Source organism: Amphiura filiformis, chromosome 13 (genome assembly GCF_039555335.1).
Source record: "Amphiura filiformis chromosome 13, Afil_fr2py, whole genome shotgun sequence".
Lineage (NCBI taxonomy): Eukaryota > Metazoa > Echinodermata > Ophiuroidea > Amphilepidida > Amphiuridae > Amphiura > Amphiura filiformis.
In genome coordinates, this window is record NC_092640.1 from 46,483,696 (window position 1) to 46,501,355 (window position 17,660).

Consider the following 17,660-nt stretch of genomic DNA (forward strand, 5'->3'; position numbering starts at 1 on the left):
AAATCAAATGAATAGAAAATTAGGGAGTGTTCAGAAATACTTGGGGAGGGGGAGCTGGGCACTTCGAAATTTTTGGAGTCAAAACTTTATTGACCCCTCCAGAGAACCTGAAACTTTTTGAGTCTTCTTTAGACATACAAAACTTTTTTGACCCCCCCTTTCCAACTTACACCATTTGTGCAGTAAGGACTGAACTCAATCACAATTTAATAGGTCTATAGGCTATACATGTTTTTTTATACTTTCATTTTTTTATATAGGCCTATTCCCTACATATATATGCAAGTTTATGGTGTTTTTCACATCATGCTGTGACTTGTATGAAGGTTAATTTCAATTCATGCATTTTCATGTTTTATTCTTTATAACCAATAATAACACACACAAAAAAGGAAATTGAGAGCAACATCTGGGCACATACTCAAGCTTTTTAATGCATAAGACTCATTTATCAGGGGTGTAGCCACCTTTCTTGGTCGGGGGGCAAATATAAATTTCGGGAAGACCAAAAAACTTGCTGGTTGCATTAAAATTTGGTATGTTCTTGTTCTTTTGGTATTTGCTTGTTGAAAGCTTGCCCCCCCCTTTTTGGAGACCTAAAACTTTTTTGACCCCTCCATTTTTCCCAGTCTCCTCACCACCACCAAAGTATGAACACTCCAACTTGATTGAATCCAGGGAATGAATGAATAAAATGAATGAACAAATGAATGAATAGGGCCTGACAGTACTGAGCCCCAGGAGCATAGCCAGGATTTTAGTGTGGGGGCTGAAGCCTAGTTTTGTCCCCATTTATCAGTTTTCCTCCATAGGGCCTATTTAGTAATTTTAAGAACATATTATACACTTTGCCGCAGCGTCCCCATTTTATCCCTGAAAATATTCTGGGGGCAGTTTTCCCCCATCATCGGGCTGATGCCTCTGGGTATGTGCAACAATTATTATTATGGGGGTTGGGGTAGGGAGTAACATTTTCAAATGGCTTGCTAAAAATTGCCTGCTTGGCTCTTGAGGCCTGCCAAAAATCATCTTTGCCCCCTTTTTTTTGGCATATTTGAACCCGGGGGGGGGGGGTACTCAAGTTTGGTTTTGGTAGGGACGTGCCGCTGAGATTTTGGAAGTATAGACCCATAAATATACCAATTTGTCAAGAAATTTGGACGCGTTGATATACCAAAAGTCAAAATTTTCGGCCGAATTTACCCAAAATTGTCTTAGTTTTTACAAATTTTCCCAAAATTTTGGGAAAATTGTGAAATTTTTTGCTAGATTAAGGAAAAATTGGGCTGTTTTCCAAAAAATTGAGAAAATTTTGAAAAAGGACCCATTCATATACCAAAATAGGCTTTGAAAAAGGGGTCATTGATATACCAGAAGGCTGAAAATGCTACCCATGTTTGCGGCACGTCCCGTATGGTCATTTCTACTGAGTACCCCCCCGGGATTTGAACGCCTGCCTTTTTGGCCCCCACACATATGTGTGTGGCTTATGTTATCATCCAAATGATTGTTTCTTTCCGGGCGGAAGCAAAACCATTTATTCATTCTACAGCTTAAGCAATAACCGATCAACTTCAAATTTGGTATGGTGATAAGATATGGTGGCCTGATGTGCTGTATAGTTTTGTGGCATCTTATTTGCATATTTATTAATATTAATGAGCTGATTTGCATATTATTTCCTACATTTTCATTAATTCACTCTGCAGCTTAATTGCAAAGACCAATCAACTTCCAAGCGTGTGAAAATATTGGATCCAAAACATAACGATGATAAAATTGGATGCTTTACGCCCAATATTTATTGGTTTAATTCTCAAGGATTTTCTGGGTACCCATGCTAGATCTAGGGGTTCCTGGAGGTAACCATTAGTAAGACCACCTACATGTACTCTTGCAGAAAACTGGTAGGGTGGGGGCAAACAAATTGGGTGGGTGGGGGGTGGGGGAGCCCCAAGGTATTAGTAATAAAACTGCCCACTATTGTATACTCCATAAATGTGATGTTTTCAACTATGGAGTTTCATACACTTTGTGTGGAGGTGTTCGTATCACAAACTTGGGTGTTATACCCCTCTCTACACTTTAATTCTATCTTCAACCGTGGAGCTCCACATTTCATGATGATTGATGTTATCTTCCTCACATAACACACAGTAATGAATGACAGTGTTAATAAATAGGCCTATTTTTCTTTGATATAATCATTTTTATTGCATCATGTGACATAAAAATATTGTCATGGTTTTACAATGCCCAATGTAACATACATGAAAAGCTGTGGTTTGTATAAATAATACAAAAATTATACACTGTTTTGGCCAAACTTTCAAAAATACAACTTCATCCCAATATTCACAGTAAAAGAAAAATATTTTTTGTTGAGTAAAATGGAAATCATTAAAAAAATGTACACACATGCAATTGTTAGCTTTGCAGATGGAATGATTTGTTCTGTTTATTCTCCATCTAGCACAGGTCTTAGGATGATATGGTATACAGCAGGCGGCGAGTGGCATGATAGAGCCGGCAACTTGTGAAACCGCCCGGCCGTATATGGCATTTTCCATATACTCGGTTTGTGGGGTTCATTTTCGAACCCCAACAGTTTTAGCTTGTATTTATATTATTTATTAACATAGGCCTATTTTTTGTGATATTTAAAGCGTTTTAAAATTTCAAAATAATCCCATTCAATTACATGGTTGACGATGAAAATTTACTAAATTTAGAGAATGCAATGCGACCACCACCTGGTATACAGCAGCTTCCCTGGCTTTGTAGATATTGGTCACATCACATACTGTTCATAACGAAATAATTTTATATACAGATATAAGTTTAATACCATTCTGGTGTTGGATTTGGCTTCAAACTTACTATTGCTCAATTATTTTTCCTCAACAGGGTATTCTTATGAAGACACTTAAAGTCATAATGTACGATCTTATAATATGAATTTGGTTAATTTTTTTCAAACCTGATTTTTTGGAATATTTGTAATGTTTACACGTACATGTCACAACTTGCACCTAAATGGAATCAGCCAAATTTGTTGTGTTTGTAGGTAAACAGAGCAAAGGTCGACATAAAGTCATAATTCAAAGAATTATGACTTGGGGTTCATTCATATATTTTCATGACTAAGCGGTTGTTTATGCCCGAGGGGCCGCTTATGCCCGAGGGCATAAACAACCGCTTAGTCATGAAAATATATGAATGAACCCCATTCATACATACCAGAACATTTTTGTGATTCTTATTTCATCAAAATAATAACAAAAAGTTACTAAAATGCACGATTTTCCTGCACTTTTCCTACCCGCGATCTAACATCCGGGACACCGGGCATAAACGCTGTTTATGCCCGGCTCTCGACCAATCACTCGCGCTGTTACATAGCGTGTATGTATGAATTTATGTCCTCCCATAGAACTGCGTGTTAAACGGTCAAAATAACAAGCAGTGTTTCTTTCACTTTACCTCGTTATTTCAGCTCAAAATGGACAGAAACCATTCCCGATAATTATTACTAGTATTATTTAAGCATTTTGAGTATTTAATGACAAATTTAAAATTTGAAGGAAATCGCACATTAAGCCTTTAAAGGTTTTAATTTTGGTAAAATTTACATTGTTTCTTTTGATTAACATTGTTTAACATGGTATTAAATTTTTAGCTCTGTAAGTGAAACGATTTTGTTTAAAATGGTATTAAACTTGGAACTCATATGTATGTGATGCAACCAACGTTTGTTCTCCAGAATGAACATGGCCAGAGTAGATAGTATAGTACATGTGTTATTATTGTGTACTCAACACTTTGTTTCACTTCAAGTTTGGTGGTACCTTAGGCTTTAACCAGTGGTGTGCCTGGGGGGCAGGGCAAATAAACAAATTGACCATGCAGTGAGTATTATAGTTCGGCCTCATTTTACTGGAGCATCTGCACAGTGCACAAAAATTAAACATTTCATACCAAAATCTGCTTAATTGTGTATTTAAACAGTACTAAGAACAATATTTTTGTTTTCTTGAGTTGTCGGGGGGGTTAAATAAATATTATAAATATGCCTATAAGGCAATGAAAAAAGAAAACCCTGTTCTATGGGCCCGACCGACCCAGATTAGAAATTTGGGAAACAAATGAATACCGACCCAAATTTCAAAAATTTCAGGAACAAAATTGTTTTATGTTTATATTTCCACAAATTGCAAAATATTTAAAGATTTTGGTGATTTTCGGGGTCATTTGCAAAAAAAACGACCCTACATGAAAGGTCCGTCCGTCCGCCCGTAGAACAGGGTGTTTTTTTATGTCTAATATTAAAACTATTAATTGTAGTGATATTTGAAGGAGAAAATTTACGGTAATTTTGACACCTCATTTTTTAATTGAGTACTATATGAGTGGATTGATTATTGTTGTCTTATGTTTGAAGGTCACAAGTGCTCATATCCATTTTCATATTTGCAGTAAATTTTATTGATCTGAATTTCTGGGCGACAATAACAGCAGGTTTTACATGCCACAATGCTTGGGTTTATAAACCACTGATCGCTGTTAATGCAACTTTTAAATTCAGGTTTTGCTCTTTAAAACTGTTTGTTGTTAATATTGATATAAAATTGGATGGATTGAGCATGATACACAAAGAGCTGTGAGTTTTAAAAGATATCGTGCGAGGCGATAGCCGAGCAAGATATCTTTTTAACTCACAGCGAGACCAATATATTTGTGTATCGTGCGAAAGGATCCATTCGATTTCATCATTATTATGCTTTGAGAATCTGATTTTTGGTCAAAAACATGATATTTGGTCAAAAACATGATTTTGGGTCAAAAACATGATTTTTGGTCAAAATGTGATTTTTGGTCAAAATGTGATTTTGGTCAAAAATGTGATTTTTGGTCAAAATTTTAATTTTCTCTATTACATTAAAAGTGGGGTCGCTAAATGGTGTTACGATATCTATACAATACAAGTATGGTGATCGTGGACTGCAAGCTGATGCAGAGACCTATGTGTTCAGGTGAAATTGGTCGCCAATTTCAGCTTGAGGGCATTTAAGACTCCAGTGGGTGCCAGATATCCAGAATAATTGGTTTTTGTATGAAGTATAGGATGGAAGCTTCTCAAAGCATAATAATGAACATGAACAAAATTGGGCAGATGGGGTATCCAAATGGACGTAAATACACCATCTTTTCATGTTAAAATAATGTGAATATGGTTAATAGTTCTATAGGCATATTTATAACTGCTAAGTTACCTATTGCAATGTTTTACATACACATACAAGGGCAGTTTGTTGGCATGCTGTAGCACTACTGCAGAAAGCCATCAGCTGATCACTACCAAGTGAAACAAAATTGGACGGAAATATTTGTGCTAAACAGGGCCTAATTTCACCTTGGTTTGTGAGAATCAAAATCCATCATAGTCACCGCACTTACTGTATGATACAATGAGAGAAGTTGATTCTCGCAACCGAATCTTATGTGATTCTTGTCGAAATCCAAGCCCTGCTAAAGCATATGCTCTGGTCCATGGGGGCCAAAGGCGGTAAATTTGAAACTGAGATAAAGGTAAAAATATGGAGTAAAAACAATAAAATATATAAGAAAACAGACACCTAAAAACTTCATAACTTTAGAATAAAGTATGCTAGATCTTTAGTGTTTTCAGTTAATGATAGCATATTGTATGTATTATGTAATCATTACAGTAGCTCAATTTTCAAAAATGCCTCCTTTGGCCCCCATGGACCAGATTGTGTCACATATATTATACTCTAGCCTTCATTGCTTTGTAAATATTTGTTCTAAACAGTTTGTATGGACGGATATATTTGTTCTAAACAGTTTGCATGGCTGTATGGACGGATATATTTGTTCTAAACAGTTTGCATGGCTGTATGGACGGATATATTTGTTCTAAACAGTTTTCATGGCTGTATGGACGGATATATTTGTTCTAAACAGTTTGCATGGCTGTATGGACGGATATATTTGTTCTAAACAGTTTGCATGGCTGTATGGACGGCTATATTTGTTCTAAACAGTTTGCATGGCTGTATGGACGGATATATTTGTTCTAAACAGTTTACATGGCTGTATGGACAGATATATTTGTTCTAAACAGTTTGCATGGCTGTATGGACGGATATATTTGTTCTAAACAGTTTGCATGGCTGTATGGACGGATATATTTGTTCTAAACAGTTTTCATGGCTGTATGGATGGATATATTTGTTCTAAACAGTTTTCATGGCTGTATGGATGGATATATTTGTTCTAAACAGTTTACATGGCTGTATGGACAGATATATTTGTTCTAAACAGTTTGCATGGCTGTATGGACGGATATATTTGTTCTAAACAGTTTGCATGGCTGTATGGACGGATATATTTGTTCAAAACAGTTTACATGGCTGTATGGACAGATATATTTGTTCTAAACAGTTTGCATGGCTGTATGGATGGATATATTTGTTCTAAACAGTTTACATGGCTGTATGGACAGATATATTTGTTCTAAACAGTTTGCATGGCTGTATGGATGGATATATTTGTTCTAAACAGTTTGCATGGCTGTATGGACGGATATATTTGTTCTAAACAGTTTGCATGGCTGTATGGATGGATATATTTGTTCTAAACAGTTTGCATGGCTGTATGGATGGATATTTTTGTTCTAAACAGTTTGCATGGCTGTATGGATGGATATATTTGTTCAAAGTTATATACTCTTCCTCTTAATTGATAAGACCTTCACTGATGGTTTAAGGCAGTTGCTCTCAGACATGCGTGTAATAAAAGTTCCATAACTTCTTAATTATTCACACAAGACATAAAGTATACTTTTTTAAGGCAAGACATCAAGGAATCTATCAAGGAAGACATAGAAACAACAATTTATGGAGAAATCAGAAAAAGTGATTTTTTTGGCAACTTTCTTTTGGTACATCATAACAAACAAATTCTCTGTCCAAAAATGCTTGTTGGTTTTTTCTTGAGAGTCCTTTCCCAAAACAGTTTTTTTTTAAATATTTTTTGAGATATCGACCATAAAAGGCAACAAAATGGACTTCTTAAAATTCACACACAACTTTCTGCACAAAATCGGAAATAGACCACAAAATAAAAAAACTGTTTCTCGAGCCGATCTTGCTTTTTACGCTGAGCATAATTGCTTAGCAAAAATATCATCATATTTGTATTTATGTTCTGCTAACAGACCAGAATTGCAACAAAGTGGCTTATGGAGCAGTTTAATACACATAATCATGCATAACTCACAAATGCAAAATCGGTATCGGAATTTTGGAAATAAGCTTTTTTCATGGATATCTACTGACAAATGTCATAAAAAGAGAATGCTTTTAATATGGAATACAAGGAATTTACAAAAGGAAGGTGTGCGTTTTTAATCAATCTGTTGATAGAGTTGAAATTCCCTCCTTGGACTTGACCCATTGCTAAAGTACATAAGATATTTGTTCATAAATATACAATTACAATAAATAAAATACAATTAAAATATCACTATAATGTTGAGCTAATAGCGGAACATTTTCATGAGGTTTTGATTTTTGCACTTAATTTCACAGCCACATTTTTAAAACCAGAAATTATTTTTGAAGACAAAAACACGTTATACTGGGAATTTCAATCGAATGAACGCAACTTTCAACAGCTGTATACGACCCAACTGCGATCGTATATCACATATTTCAAACTACAGCACAAACACACGATCTTTGATACACTACTAACCAAGATGGCGTACATCGTGCAGTGTATGCAAAAAATTATCACACTATGTCAGGCTGTGTTCATTCAATTGGAATTTCCACTATAGTGTGTTGCTGCTTAAAACAATCAATGAAAAAAAACACGCAAACTGAGAACAGTAAAAATCATGAAAAGTAAATACTGCCAAATTATGCTGCTATACAGTACCTGTTTTCACATTTCATAAAAATTTGAAATGGCCAAAACTCTTTGATAATTTTAAGTACCATATGTGTTCCATTAACCGCCCATCCCCCTATAAGCACCCACCCAGTGACTTTACTACACATGATCCTCTATCATTATGTGCAGGATCCATGCAACTAAATGTGTATCAAACACAGAGCTATCTACACATAAAATCCATATTCTGGACCATTTTTTTATATATGCAATTTTGTAAACAATATAAAAAATAAGAAGTGTCCACCCAAAATGATTTTGTTAAGCACCCTGGGTGGTTAATGGGATGAATAAGGTACCCTATACTATGATCAGCTCGTAATAGGCAAGAATTATTTGTTTTTTGTTATTGCGCGATCGAGTCAATAAAGTCGCAACTTCAGGCCGAGTAAATCCACAAAATCGTGCATCAATCACGCAAAGAGCAGTTCGTATAGGTGATGCGCTCAGCTGTGTGTAAGTCATTCTATATAAATACGTAAGTCATTCTATATAAATACATAATGTCCCGCCTATTACAAGCTGATCAGAGCATATGTGACACGATCAAGGGAAATGAGTCGGATGTCGCTAATATTGATTTTGAGATATTGGCAAAGAAAGTGTTAAAATTCTTTTGTTTTATATTGTTTTCAGCGATCAACAAATTGACGTAACTTTGCAAAGAAAAGTCTTTTTAACATGGGGTTTTCAGTTTCTGAAAGTTCGAAATGTTCCCCTTAGAAACGTATATAAAACTCATTTTCGACCAGGGTCAACATGTGACTCATTCCCCTTGATCATGTCACATATGTCAAACCCAAGCAGTCTCATCTCACTGTACACATTCTTTGGTACATCATAATTTATCACTGTACATATTCTTTGGTACATATAATTTATTGCTGATCAAGATGACCAAGTCATTGCATCAACATTGCATAATGCATGGATCATCAGTTCTGCATGAAGGCTATATAAAATAATCCTAGCTTAACTTTCAAGATCACCTCCCCAAATTTGGACAAGAAAATTTCAAATAAGCTCAACTTTCTATATCCTTTACAGAAATCACAAAGAGCTGTGCAATGTATGAGGTTGTCTTATCAGTGGTTGAATTATGTACACTTTGATTGACCATGGCTGCTTTCCTTCTTCATTCAACAACCTACATTGGGAGGTTATCAGTTAATCCCGCTCGCATTCAATGATCTTCAGAAACACAGTAAGAGCATGAATATTAATTATGAGGATCCCTTTGGGTTAAATGATTTTCCCTCCACAATCATACATGTGCATACAAAAGGTCCACCTGCAAGTCAGGAATCAGTGGTGGAAAAATATCTTGGTTGGATATCTTGTTTGCTCTGTTCACTCATCTCCATACATAACAAGAAGACGGAACATTGGAATATCAAGAACCTCTTAGCTTCACCGGTGATGGAACATCTTGGTTGACAATAATAGCCGGTTCCCTTCCTCTGACCGTTCACATCTGCACCCACCAGCAAGAGTGACTTGATCAACACATCAGGAACTCCTTGGGCTTCAGTATGTAGCAATAGAATAACATCTCAGTTGCTGATTGCCACTTCCCCTCCTCTGTTCAAGAGGAGCATCAGCACATCAGGAACCCCTGGGCATCAGTATATATAGCGATACATCTTAGTTGCCAATTGCTGGTTACCTTCCTCTGTCCAAAAGGAGCATCAGCACATCAGGAACCCCTGGGCTTCAGTATGTAGCGATACATCTTAGTTGCCGATTATCTGGTTCCCTTCCACTGTCCAAGAGGAGCATCAGCACTATCAGGAACCCCTGGGCTTCAATATGTAGCGATAGAATAACATCTTCGTTCCCGATTGCTGGTTCCCTCCTCTGTTCAAGAGCAGCATCAGTTTGTCAGGAATCCTTTTGGTTTCAAAGGTGGAAGCACACTTTGATTGATCTTGGCTGGTTCCCCGCCTCCTCCAAGTATCGCTGAATGTGACACAGCAGATTTTGGTGCTGTCTGTGCATGGCTCCTATGTGGGCTCTCACGTATTGACATGGCGGACATATGTGCAAAGAGTCCCTTACGTCTTGTACTACCTCGCACTTTCTGAGTGATGGCTCTGACCAGATCACGTGCATGCTTCAGACTGTAAGCTGTATGAAATAAAAAACAAATTATACAAATAAGGTACTTACTTTGCATATTGTGAGCTCTATGCAAAATCACAGAGAAAACGTTAACAGAATCCTTTGTTGTCTACCATCTGCTTTATTGAGTTATGCTTGTCAGTGCATGATGACTGAATAGCAAACATTCCAAACATGAAAATATTTGTGTGACTTTGGCCACAAACCATAGCGCACCATCCGATGTGACCATGTACTACTGTGCCATTATGACAATATCACACGCTGAATGTTTAAAAAATATAAGATAAGTTGAACACACTTGCGCAGAATCAATTCCCCAGATTCTAGGAGAAGTACAACACAAAATTTCCTAGTCATCAAGCTGAACATCATCAAACTGTGGGTGTCAGTCTAGAATGTTACATTACTCCAAACAAATGCTGTTCAACTTGGTACCAATGGATAATTATGGGTTTCCTGAGTTAACTCTTCTCTATCCAGTGATACTAAAATAAGTACCAACATTCTGCATATGACGTCACTATATGACATCATAATGTAAGTGAGCCCTCACAAAATTGGGAAATCCTAGCTATCTACAAAACATGGACCAAATATTTGTTCGGATAAATAAATAAATAAAAACATGCAATTTTTGCCATACTTTGTGCTTAGGCCCAAAATAAAGGTTTGTCTCACAAAAATGTGCCAAAAAAGCTAAGTGCAATTTTTTTTTAGTGAAAAGAGTTATGCTGGGTTTCTTTTTTTTTCAGTCAGTGAATGCTATTTTTGTAGAAAAAGGAAATCGCACAACATAGACTTGTTTGCATGCTTGGTTGCTTTGTCGTGCTGTATATGTACTATACTGTGAGTATGGAGATATACAACGCAGTGCAAACGACTAGGCATTACAACAGGCTTAATAAATTTTTTTTGTTGGTGCTCGATGAGTGTCTTTAAAATTTTTGTAAAAGAAACTACATGGAATCCAAAATGAGGGAAAAATTCTTTTAAAAAAGAAGCGGCCTATAGGCTAATGCGCTGAATCATTGTCACATACTTATCCGTCGGGGTGAGACAAACCTTTTTTTTTGCCTAATGAAAGGAATTCACTATAGCCAAAATACCAATTCTTGATCATGACAGGATGTACCTCTGCGTCAGCGTACTTTTCATAGAATAACACGATTGCGCGACCTACATAGTCTAGGAGCAAAAATCTCATACAGGCCTTAATTAAGGATTGAGTTCAACACCCATGTCTACCAATATTTGTTACCATGAGGTGTTAGGATAGATGACTCAAATTGTAGGGTACGTTTTTTTGCTAGAGGTCACGAAAGGTCACACAGGGATAAAAAATTGTAAATGCTTCAATCTTGTTGAGAGATATATCAAATTACTCGTCTGATAACAAGGGTTAAGAAAATTTATACTTGTGCTATCTTGTGTGCTGTCTTTGAGGGTGGGGAGGGGGTTGGAGAAGCCCACTAATAGTTATTTTTGCTAAGTATTCTAAATGACATGGAGTTCAAACTTATATTTATATAGGCAAAACATCAAATTCTCGATCATGAGAGCCAACTTGGGTACGCACAGGTATTTGTGTCGAGCGTACTACAAAAGGACAGCACAAAGATAAGCACACAAAATAAAAAATACTTTAATCAACTTCTAGTTGATTTTGGTGCCATACTTGTTAGCTTAATTATACATCAGATGGATTTTATGGTACTTATATTTTGACATACCTTTTAATCTAGCTTTAATTTCATCCGTGAAGAAGCCACACTCCAACCACTCATCAAAATCAATTATACAGTCAAATGCTGTTAGGCCTTGGATGCTTTTATGCCTTACATTGGCACCTGAAAAGTCACAAGTATATCAGACATGTTGATAATTTACTTGAAGGGGTAATCACATAATGTACAAACAAAAACTGCCTACTATCTGCTCCACCAATGATCAACAAGTAGGCTGTATCACTATCATTATGACTGGTACACATTAGTTTTCAGTAATTATGGACAATTTAAATAATTTAAATTTCCAGAATTTTAGACAAAAATTTACAATTTTTTTAGTCAAATTTTCAGATTATTCCCCCTCCTGAAAGTTGCTCAACTGCTCCTAATGCTGACTAAACTATTTTTTATCTTGGTGAGTCAGTGACATCGGTCTGCATTTCATTGGGTGCAGATTCTAATCGCAAGCATTCACTCAAAGCGCTGGCATACACACACATTTCAAGATGCTGCATAGATGCCCTCATAAACAGCCGCCTCTTATATAAAAATAAATTTTGGATTTATAAAGCGCCTTTCTCCAGAACTTAGAGGACTCAAAGTGCTGTAATTTCGCTGCAATGGTAAATCATCACAATCAGATCGCATCAACTAGGCCAGTTGCTGCCGAACAGCGCACACCTATCCACATTTAGATTGTAACATCCACCAATTATCTGTGCAGCTCTCCAAATTTCATTGGGTGAAGGAAGTTTTGATAACCAAACAACTAATCACCGATTTTTGCGATACAGGAGGAAACCGGAGATCCCGGAGAAAACCTGCGAGAGCGAGCATGGAATCGGGATAAACCAAGTGCACATGAGTCCTTCAGCCGCGCCGGGGCTTGAACCCGGGACCTCAGTGGTGCAAGGCGAGGGAACTACCGCTGCGCCAACTCGCTCCCCCCTTATGCATTGTCATCTCTGACTGACTCACCAAGATCTGATCATGAAAAAGTATAATAGGTGAGTTTTGAGAAGGTAGGGTAATTTAAAACAAGGCATAAGGCAATAAAAAAGTTGCTTGCTTGTCCTCATCCGACCGACCATCTCGGCAGTCCCAACAGCAGAACTTTTTTTTTTAGAAAAAAGGGGTTTTTTTTTAAATTTTTTTTATTTTTGTTTTCAGATTTGGAGTCCCCTGGACCTGGAGCTATATGCGAGGATCATTCATGGTTGACTTGAAAAAACCATCTTGTGGCTTCAATTGGTGAAGTTATAATTTGTATTCATGTCATATTCTATTAATGATTTCAAATTGAATACAAATCCAATGTTTTTGAAATCATTAATAGATTATGAAGTGAACACAAATTATACCTTTGCATAATAAAAACACTAAATGTTATTTTTTGTTGTTGCAAAGTCAACCATGAACTAGCATTTAGCTCTAGGTCCAGGAACACTGCACTTTTTTAAAAATTTCTTGAATTTTTCAATGTTAACTTACCAGCCTGAAGTAAGGCACTGGCAGCATAGTAATTATTTGCTTGAGAAGCAAAGAACAGTGGTGTACAATGGTCATCATTGGTTGCATCTGTGTCAGCTCCATACTCTACAAGTAACTCCAATATGTCTGTAGGACCAGTCATAGCCGCAGCATAATGCAATGGACTACAAACAATGAACAGACAACAAAATGTATAATAGTGAATTGTAGGACCAATCATAGTAACAAAATAAGGCAAAAAAAAATTGTTGTGTTGCCCCAAACCGTCCGACCCTAAATTCTGAAAAATCAGGGTCGCAATTGTTCAAAAATGTTTTTCACTTAAAATTAATATTTTATTGAAAGACTAGTCTTTAATTGATGTCTAACAGGTATCCAGAAGTGAAAATGGACAAATGTCCCCTAATTGAAGAAGCATAATTTAATATTTGAGGGGATTTTAAAAACTGAAGGTTTAAAAAAAAAAAAATCCGACCGTCCGACCCAACTTTCCCATTTTCCCACTTAAGGGCAACACAACAATTTTTTTTTTGAGTTTCAATTCAAGGAAGCTATCCAAAATCACATCTTAAACTGTATCAGTATAAAAAGTCAAATGCATGTGTAGATGACCCCCTATTAAGGGACGCTGGGCAGTATCCAAAATGATAATGATCTAATAAGTCGTCTCACCTGTTTCCTCCAGCATATCTTTGGTCCAAGTCTGCTCCATGCTCAAACAAAAACCGCATGATATCAAGCCTGTGTTTGCTGTTTATAAAAGAATTTAATCACAAAATATTACTTACTAGAGAACGACAGCATTTGTTGCTGCTGCTGCCACTTCAACTTGATAAGTGACCGCACACTTCTTTGCGCAATTAATGAGTATGCGAGCACAGCGAGCAGGAAAATGTGCATATTTGAGCGTTTCCGTACGGTTTTCCTAAGGAGTGTTTTATTTAAAAGGCGCCCCAAGAATGTGTGCCAAAAATCACTTGCCCCCCCCCCTCTCGGCTTTCCAAAAATTGCTTGGCCCCCCTTTCAGCTCACCAAAAATTTCTTGCCCCCCCCAACATGTTCAAGTTGATTAAATAAGAGCTATTTATAGCAGCTTCAACTTCAATGCAGTTGGCACTCTTTGCCCAATTAATGCAGATGCAATATTGCAAGCCCTAAATTAACTGCCTATTTTTTGCTTCAGCCACTTGTTGCACTTGGTTGTGCAATAGTGCAACCCCTACTGACAACTGATACCGGTTAAACTGTCTACATGTTTATGTAGTAACCATGGTAACATCTGTCCAGTCTAAAACTACTTATATATACATGCAGTAACATGCAGGCTGTACTTGGAAGCGTTGGCAAGCTGCCAGGGGAGACACACTTACCCACTACATTACACCATTTAATACAGATCTGGCATTATTAGTGTAATAGATTATTACTGTACATGTACATATACATAGATACCCCAATTCAAGCTTGCAGGTGCCGGCAAGAGTTAAAATATTGTCTTTGTTAAATAGAGGAGCAGCATGGCATCTATGACTATTTAATATTGTCCTCACAGTCCATTTCTGCAATTTCACAAAAATAAAGCTATAAAAAATTCTACCCTTTTGATGTGACCTGACACATTTGAAAAGAAAAATAGGACCTGACACATTTGAAAAAAATAGAGTGTTTCTTTCTTAACACAAACATAAGTACAATAATGCCTATTCTCCATTCCAGAAAAATACAGAACTAATTTTTTGGGATTAAAAAAATATTATCCTGTTTTGCCAAGTGAAACATAGCTAAATCCTAATCCTTTAGTTAGTCCTAACTGGCAATAAAAGTCAAATTTTAATATTTTTGCAATTTGAGGGAAAATGGTTCAAAATTTTTCTGGAATGGGGAGTAGCAACTGTCAATCAATGGGATTTAAGTCTGTGGCACTATTGAGACTGTCTGCAACCACCTTTGCCTTTTCATATATGTATGTTTTGGACTACACTCCCCAGCTGCAAATGAAGTGACTTCATAATTTTTTACAAGGAGTGTATGCAAATGTCATGGCCCTGTTATCATAGCCTTATTGTGCTCTATAATGCAAACCTACCTTTTTATCTGTTCAGTAAGCAGCCTATGCACCAATATATCCTGTTCATGTTCTTTGAAATTGAACCCATTCTCAACCAGCCACTGGCCACATTCCAAGAAGTCATTGGCTAAGGCAAGATGGGTTAGGCTAGGGGGCGTCTTTGAATCCTCGTTTTCGATGGCAGTCTTGAGAATGTTATCAGGATCAGAGTCAAGGAGGAGCTGAATGGCATCTATCCTGCCCTGCATGGCACAGCAGTGAATGGCTAAAAGGTCTTTGTTGTTACGATGACCAAGGTCTATGTTCTTGCTGAGCTGTTTTATGCAAAAGGAATGAATAATTTGTTATGTGCATGCGAGTAACTTTTGTTCATTTTTTAATTGATGACTGATTGTTTGATGGTGATCAGCCACACACACAAACACACAACCCTACCCCTATGAAACACATGATAGTTTATTCTATCCAACCATGGACATACACTTTTAGATTATTTTTTGCTTTACTGTGGACCTGGCCAAGTTGTTATTATCCAAGTGTGGACTCCTCCTATACTGGCAACTGCAATCATTACCTATAATAATATTTCCTTATGGTGTTTTACATCTAGAAACACTGCGGTCTAGGACCCATGGACGTTCACTGTTTCTGAGGGTACACTGTTTTACAAAAATTTCTCACGTGTCCTCATTTGCCTGGTTTTACAAACTCCCATACCCACAAAGACTAGTCCACACAATATACATTTCATTGATTGCATTTATAACTCCGTCAATTTGAACCACTCTTGAGTGACACTATAGGTGACAACATTCCACCATTTCCAACAAACCTTTCTTTCAGCAGCTCTTTATTTATTTATTCGGTTTGTTTACTCATCTGGAAACCATAGAAAAGCAAGCATCCAGGCATATAGACAGGTTTAAAAATACAGCAAGTAGAATTTGCAAAACCCCCAGGCAAGTTCAAACTCCACTTGACTTTTGCAGTGTAAACGAACACGTAATTAGAACTCAACTTCATTATGGTTATTTGAAGCATGAGCAACTGATGGCATAAAAGTGGAATTCATAATTTGTTTTGAAGTCGACTACTGTGTAAACACATCGTCAAGAAATAGTTTATGCTAATCCTTACTCGCAATCTGAATTTGATGTCGCAATTGAAGTCAACTTCTCTCTGTGTAAATGGGGTCATAATCAATACACAATGAGTCTCATTTTTTTTGCCAATCAACAAACTATGGCGCCAACCCATCAGCTTTACCATAATGATACCAGCTGTTAATACCTTGATATTTGACACAAAATAGAGCATGTACGAGGGGGGTATGCAAAAGTTTTTGACATCACCCAGAAGTGAAAGAGCTATACCAATGAAATTTTGTCAGTGTAATCACTGGTCCTTATGTACATTATGGTCCAAAAATGGTCTCATAAGTATGTTTACTTTTTTTACAGGTGGCGCTAGATGGGCAGTAGGCGCATAACCTGCAAGATGGTGAAAATTGAGGCACGCATAGCGTGATTAAGTTCCTGCATTTGAAGGGTTAGGCCTACAATGCTCAGAAAATCTATGATGAAATGAAAGCAATCTACGGTGATGATTACCCATCATATGGCACTATTGCTTTTTGAAAAATGAATTTCCAAACTGGCCACATGTCCCTCACAGATGAGCCGAGATGTGGACGTCCATCACTTATTGATGATGTGGCCACAGTGAAAAAACTCAAGAAAGTGGAGGATCTTATCATGAAAAGGTTATGCGCCTACTTCCCATCTAGCGTCACCTGTGAAGAAAGTAAACATACTTATGAGACCATTTTTGGACCATAATGTACATAAGGACCAGTGATTACACTGACAAAATTTCATCGGTATAGCTCTTTTACTTCTGGGGGATGTCAAAAACTTTTAGATACCCCCTCGTATGTCTTACCAATTCCTGTATACAATCCAATTGTGATGGTTGTCCTGCCTCTCCATAGCATTTAACATGTAAGGGTGTATTGCCTTCTGCATCAATGGCACTTAACTTGGCATCATTCTCCAACAGTATCTATGCATAAAACACACAAAGGCAGCATTTGTGACACGATCAAGGGAAATGAGTCGGATGTCGCTAATATTGATTTTGAGATATTGGCAAAGAGAGTGTTAAAATTCTTTTGTTTTACATTGTTTTCAGAGACTGATAAATTGATGTAGCTTCGCAAAGAAAAGTCGTATCAACATGGGGTTTTCAGTGTCTGAAAGCTCTAAATTTGC

At 36.9% G+C, this 17,660-nt stretch overlaps 1 protein-coding gene across 1 annotated transcript in view; it reads right to left on the minus strand.

Moving 5' to 3' along the window:
* Positions 1–9,345: 9,345 nt before the first annotated feature.
* Positions 9,346–17,660, minus strand: part of LOC140168430 (uncharacterized) — a 48,810-nt gene continuing 40,495 nt past the window's right edge. The window contains exons 22-27 of the mRNA XM_072191822.1: positions 17,332–17,451; positions 15,409–15,704; positions 13,995–14,072; positions 13,323–13,486; positions 11,835–11,951; positions 9,346–10,107 (exon numbers count right to left, since the gene is read on the minus strand). Of these exons, the coding sequence (XP_072047923.1) occupies positions 9,854–10,107; positions 11,835–11,951; positions 13,323–13,486; positions 13,995–14,072; positions 15,409–15,704; positions 17,332–17,451 (1,029 nt within the window). The 3' untranslated portion in view covers positions 9,346–9,853. The remainder of the gene's footprint in view (positions 10,108–11,834; positions 11,952–13,322; positions 13,487–13,994; positions 14,073–15,408; positions 15,705–17,331; positions 17,452–17,660) is intronic.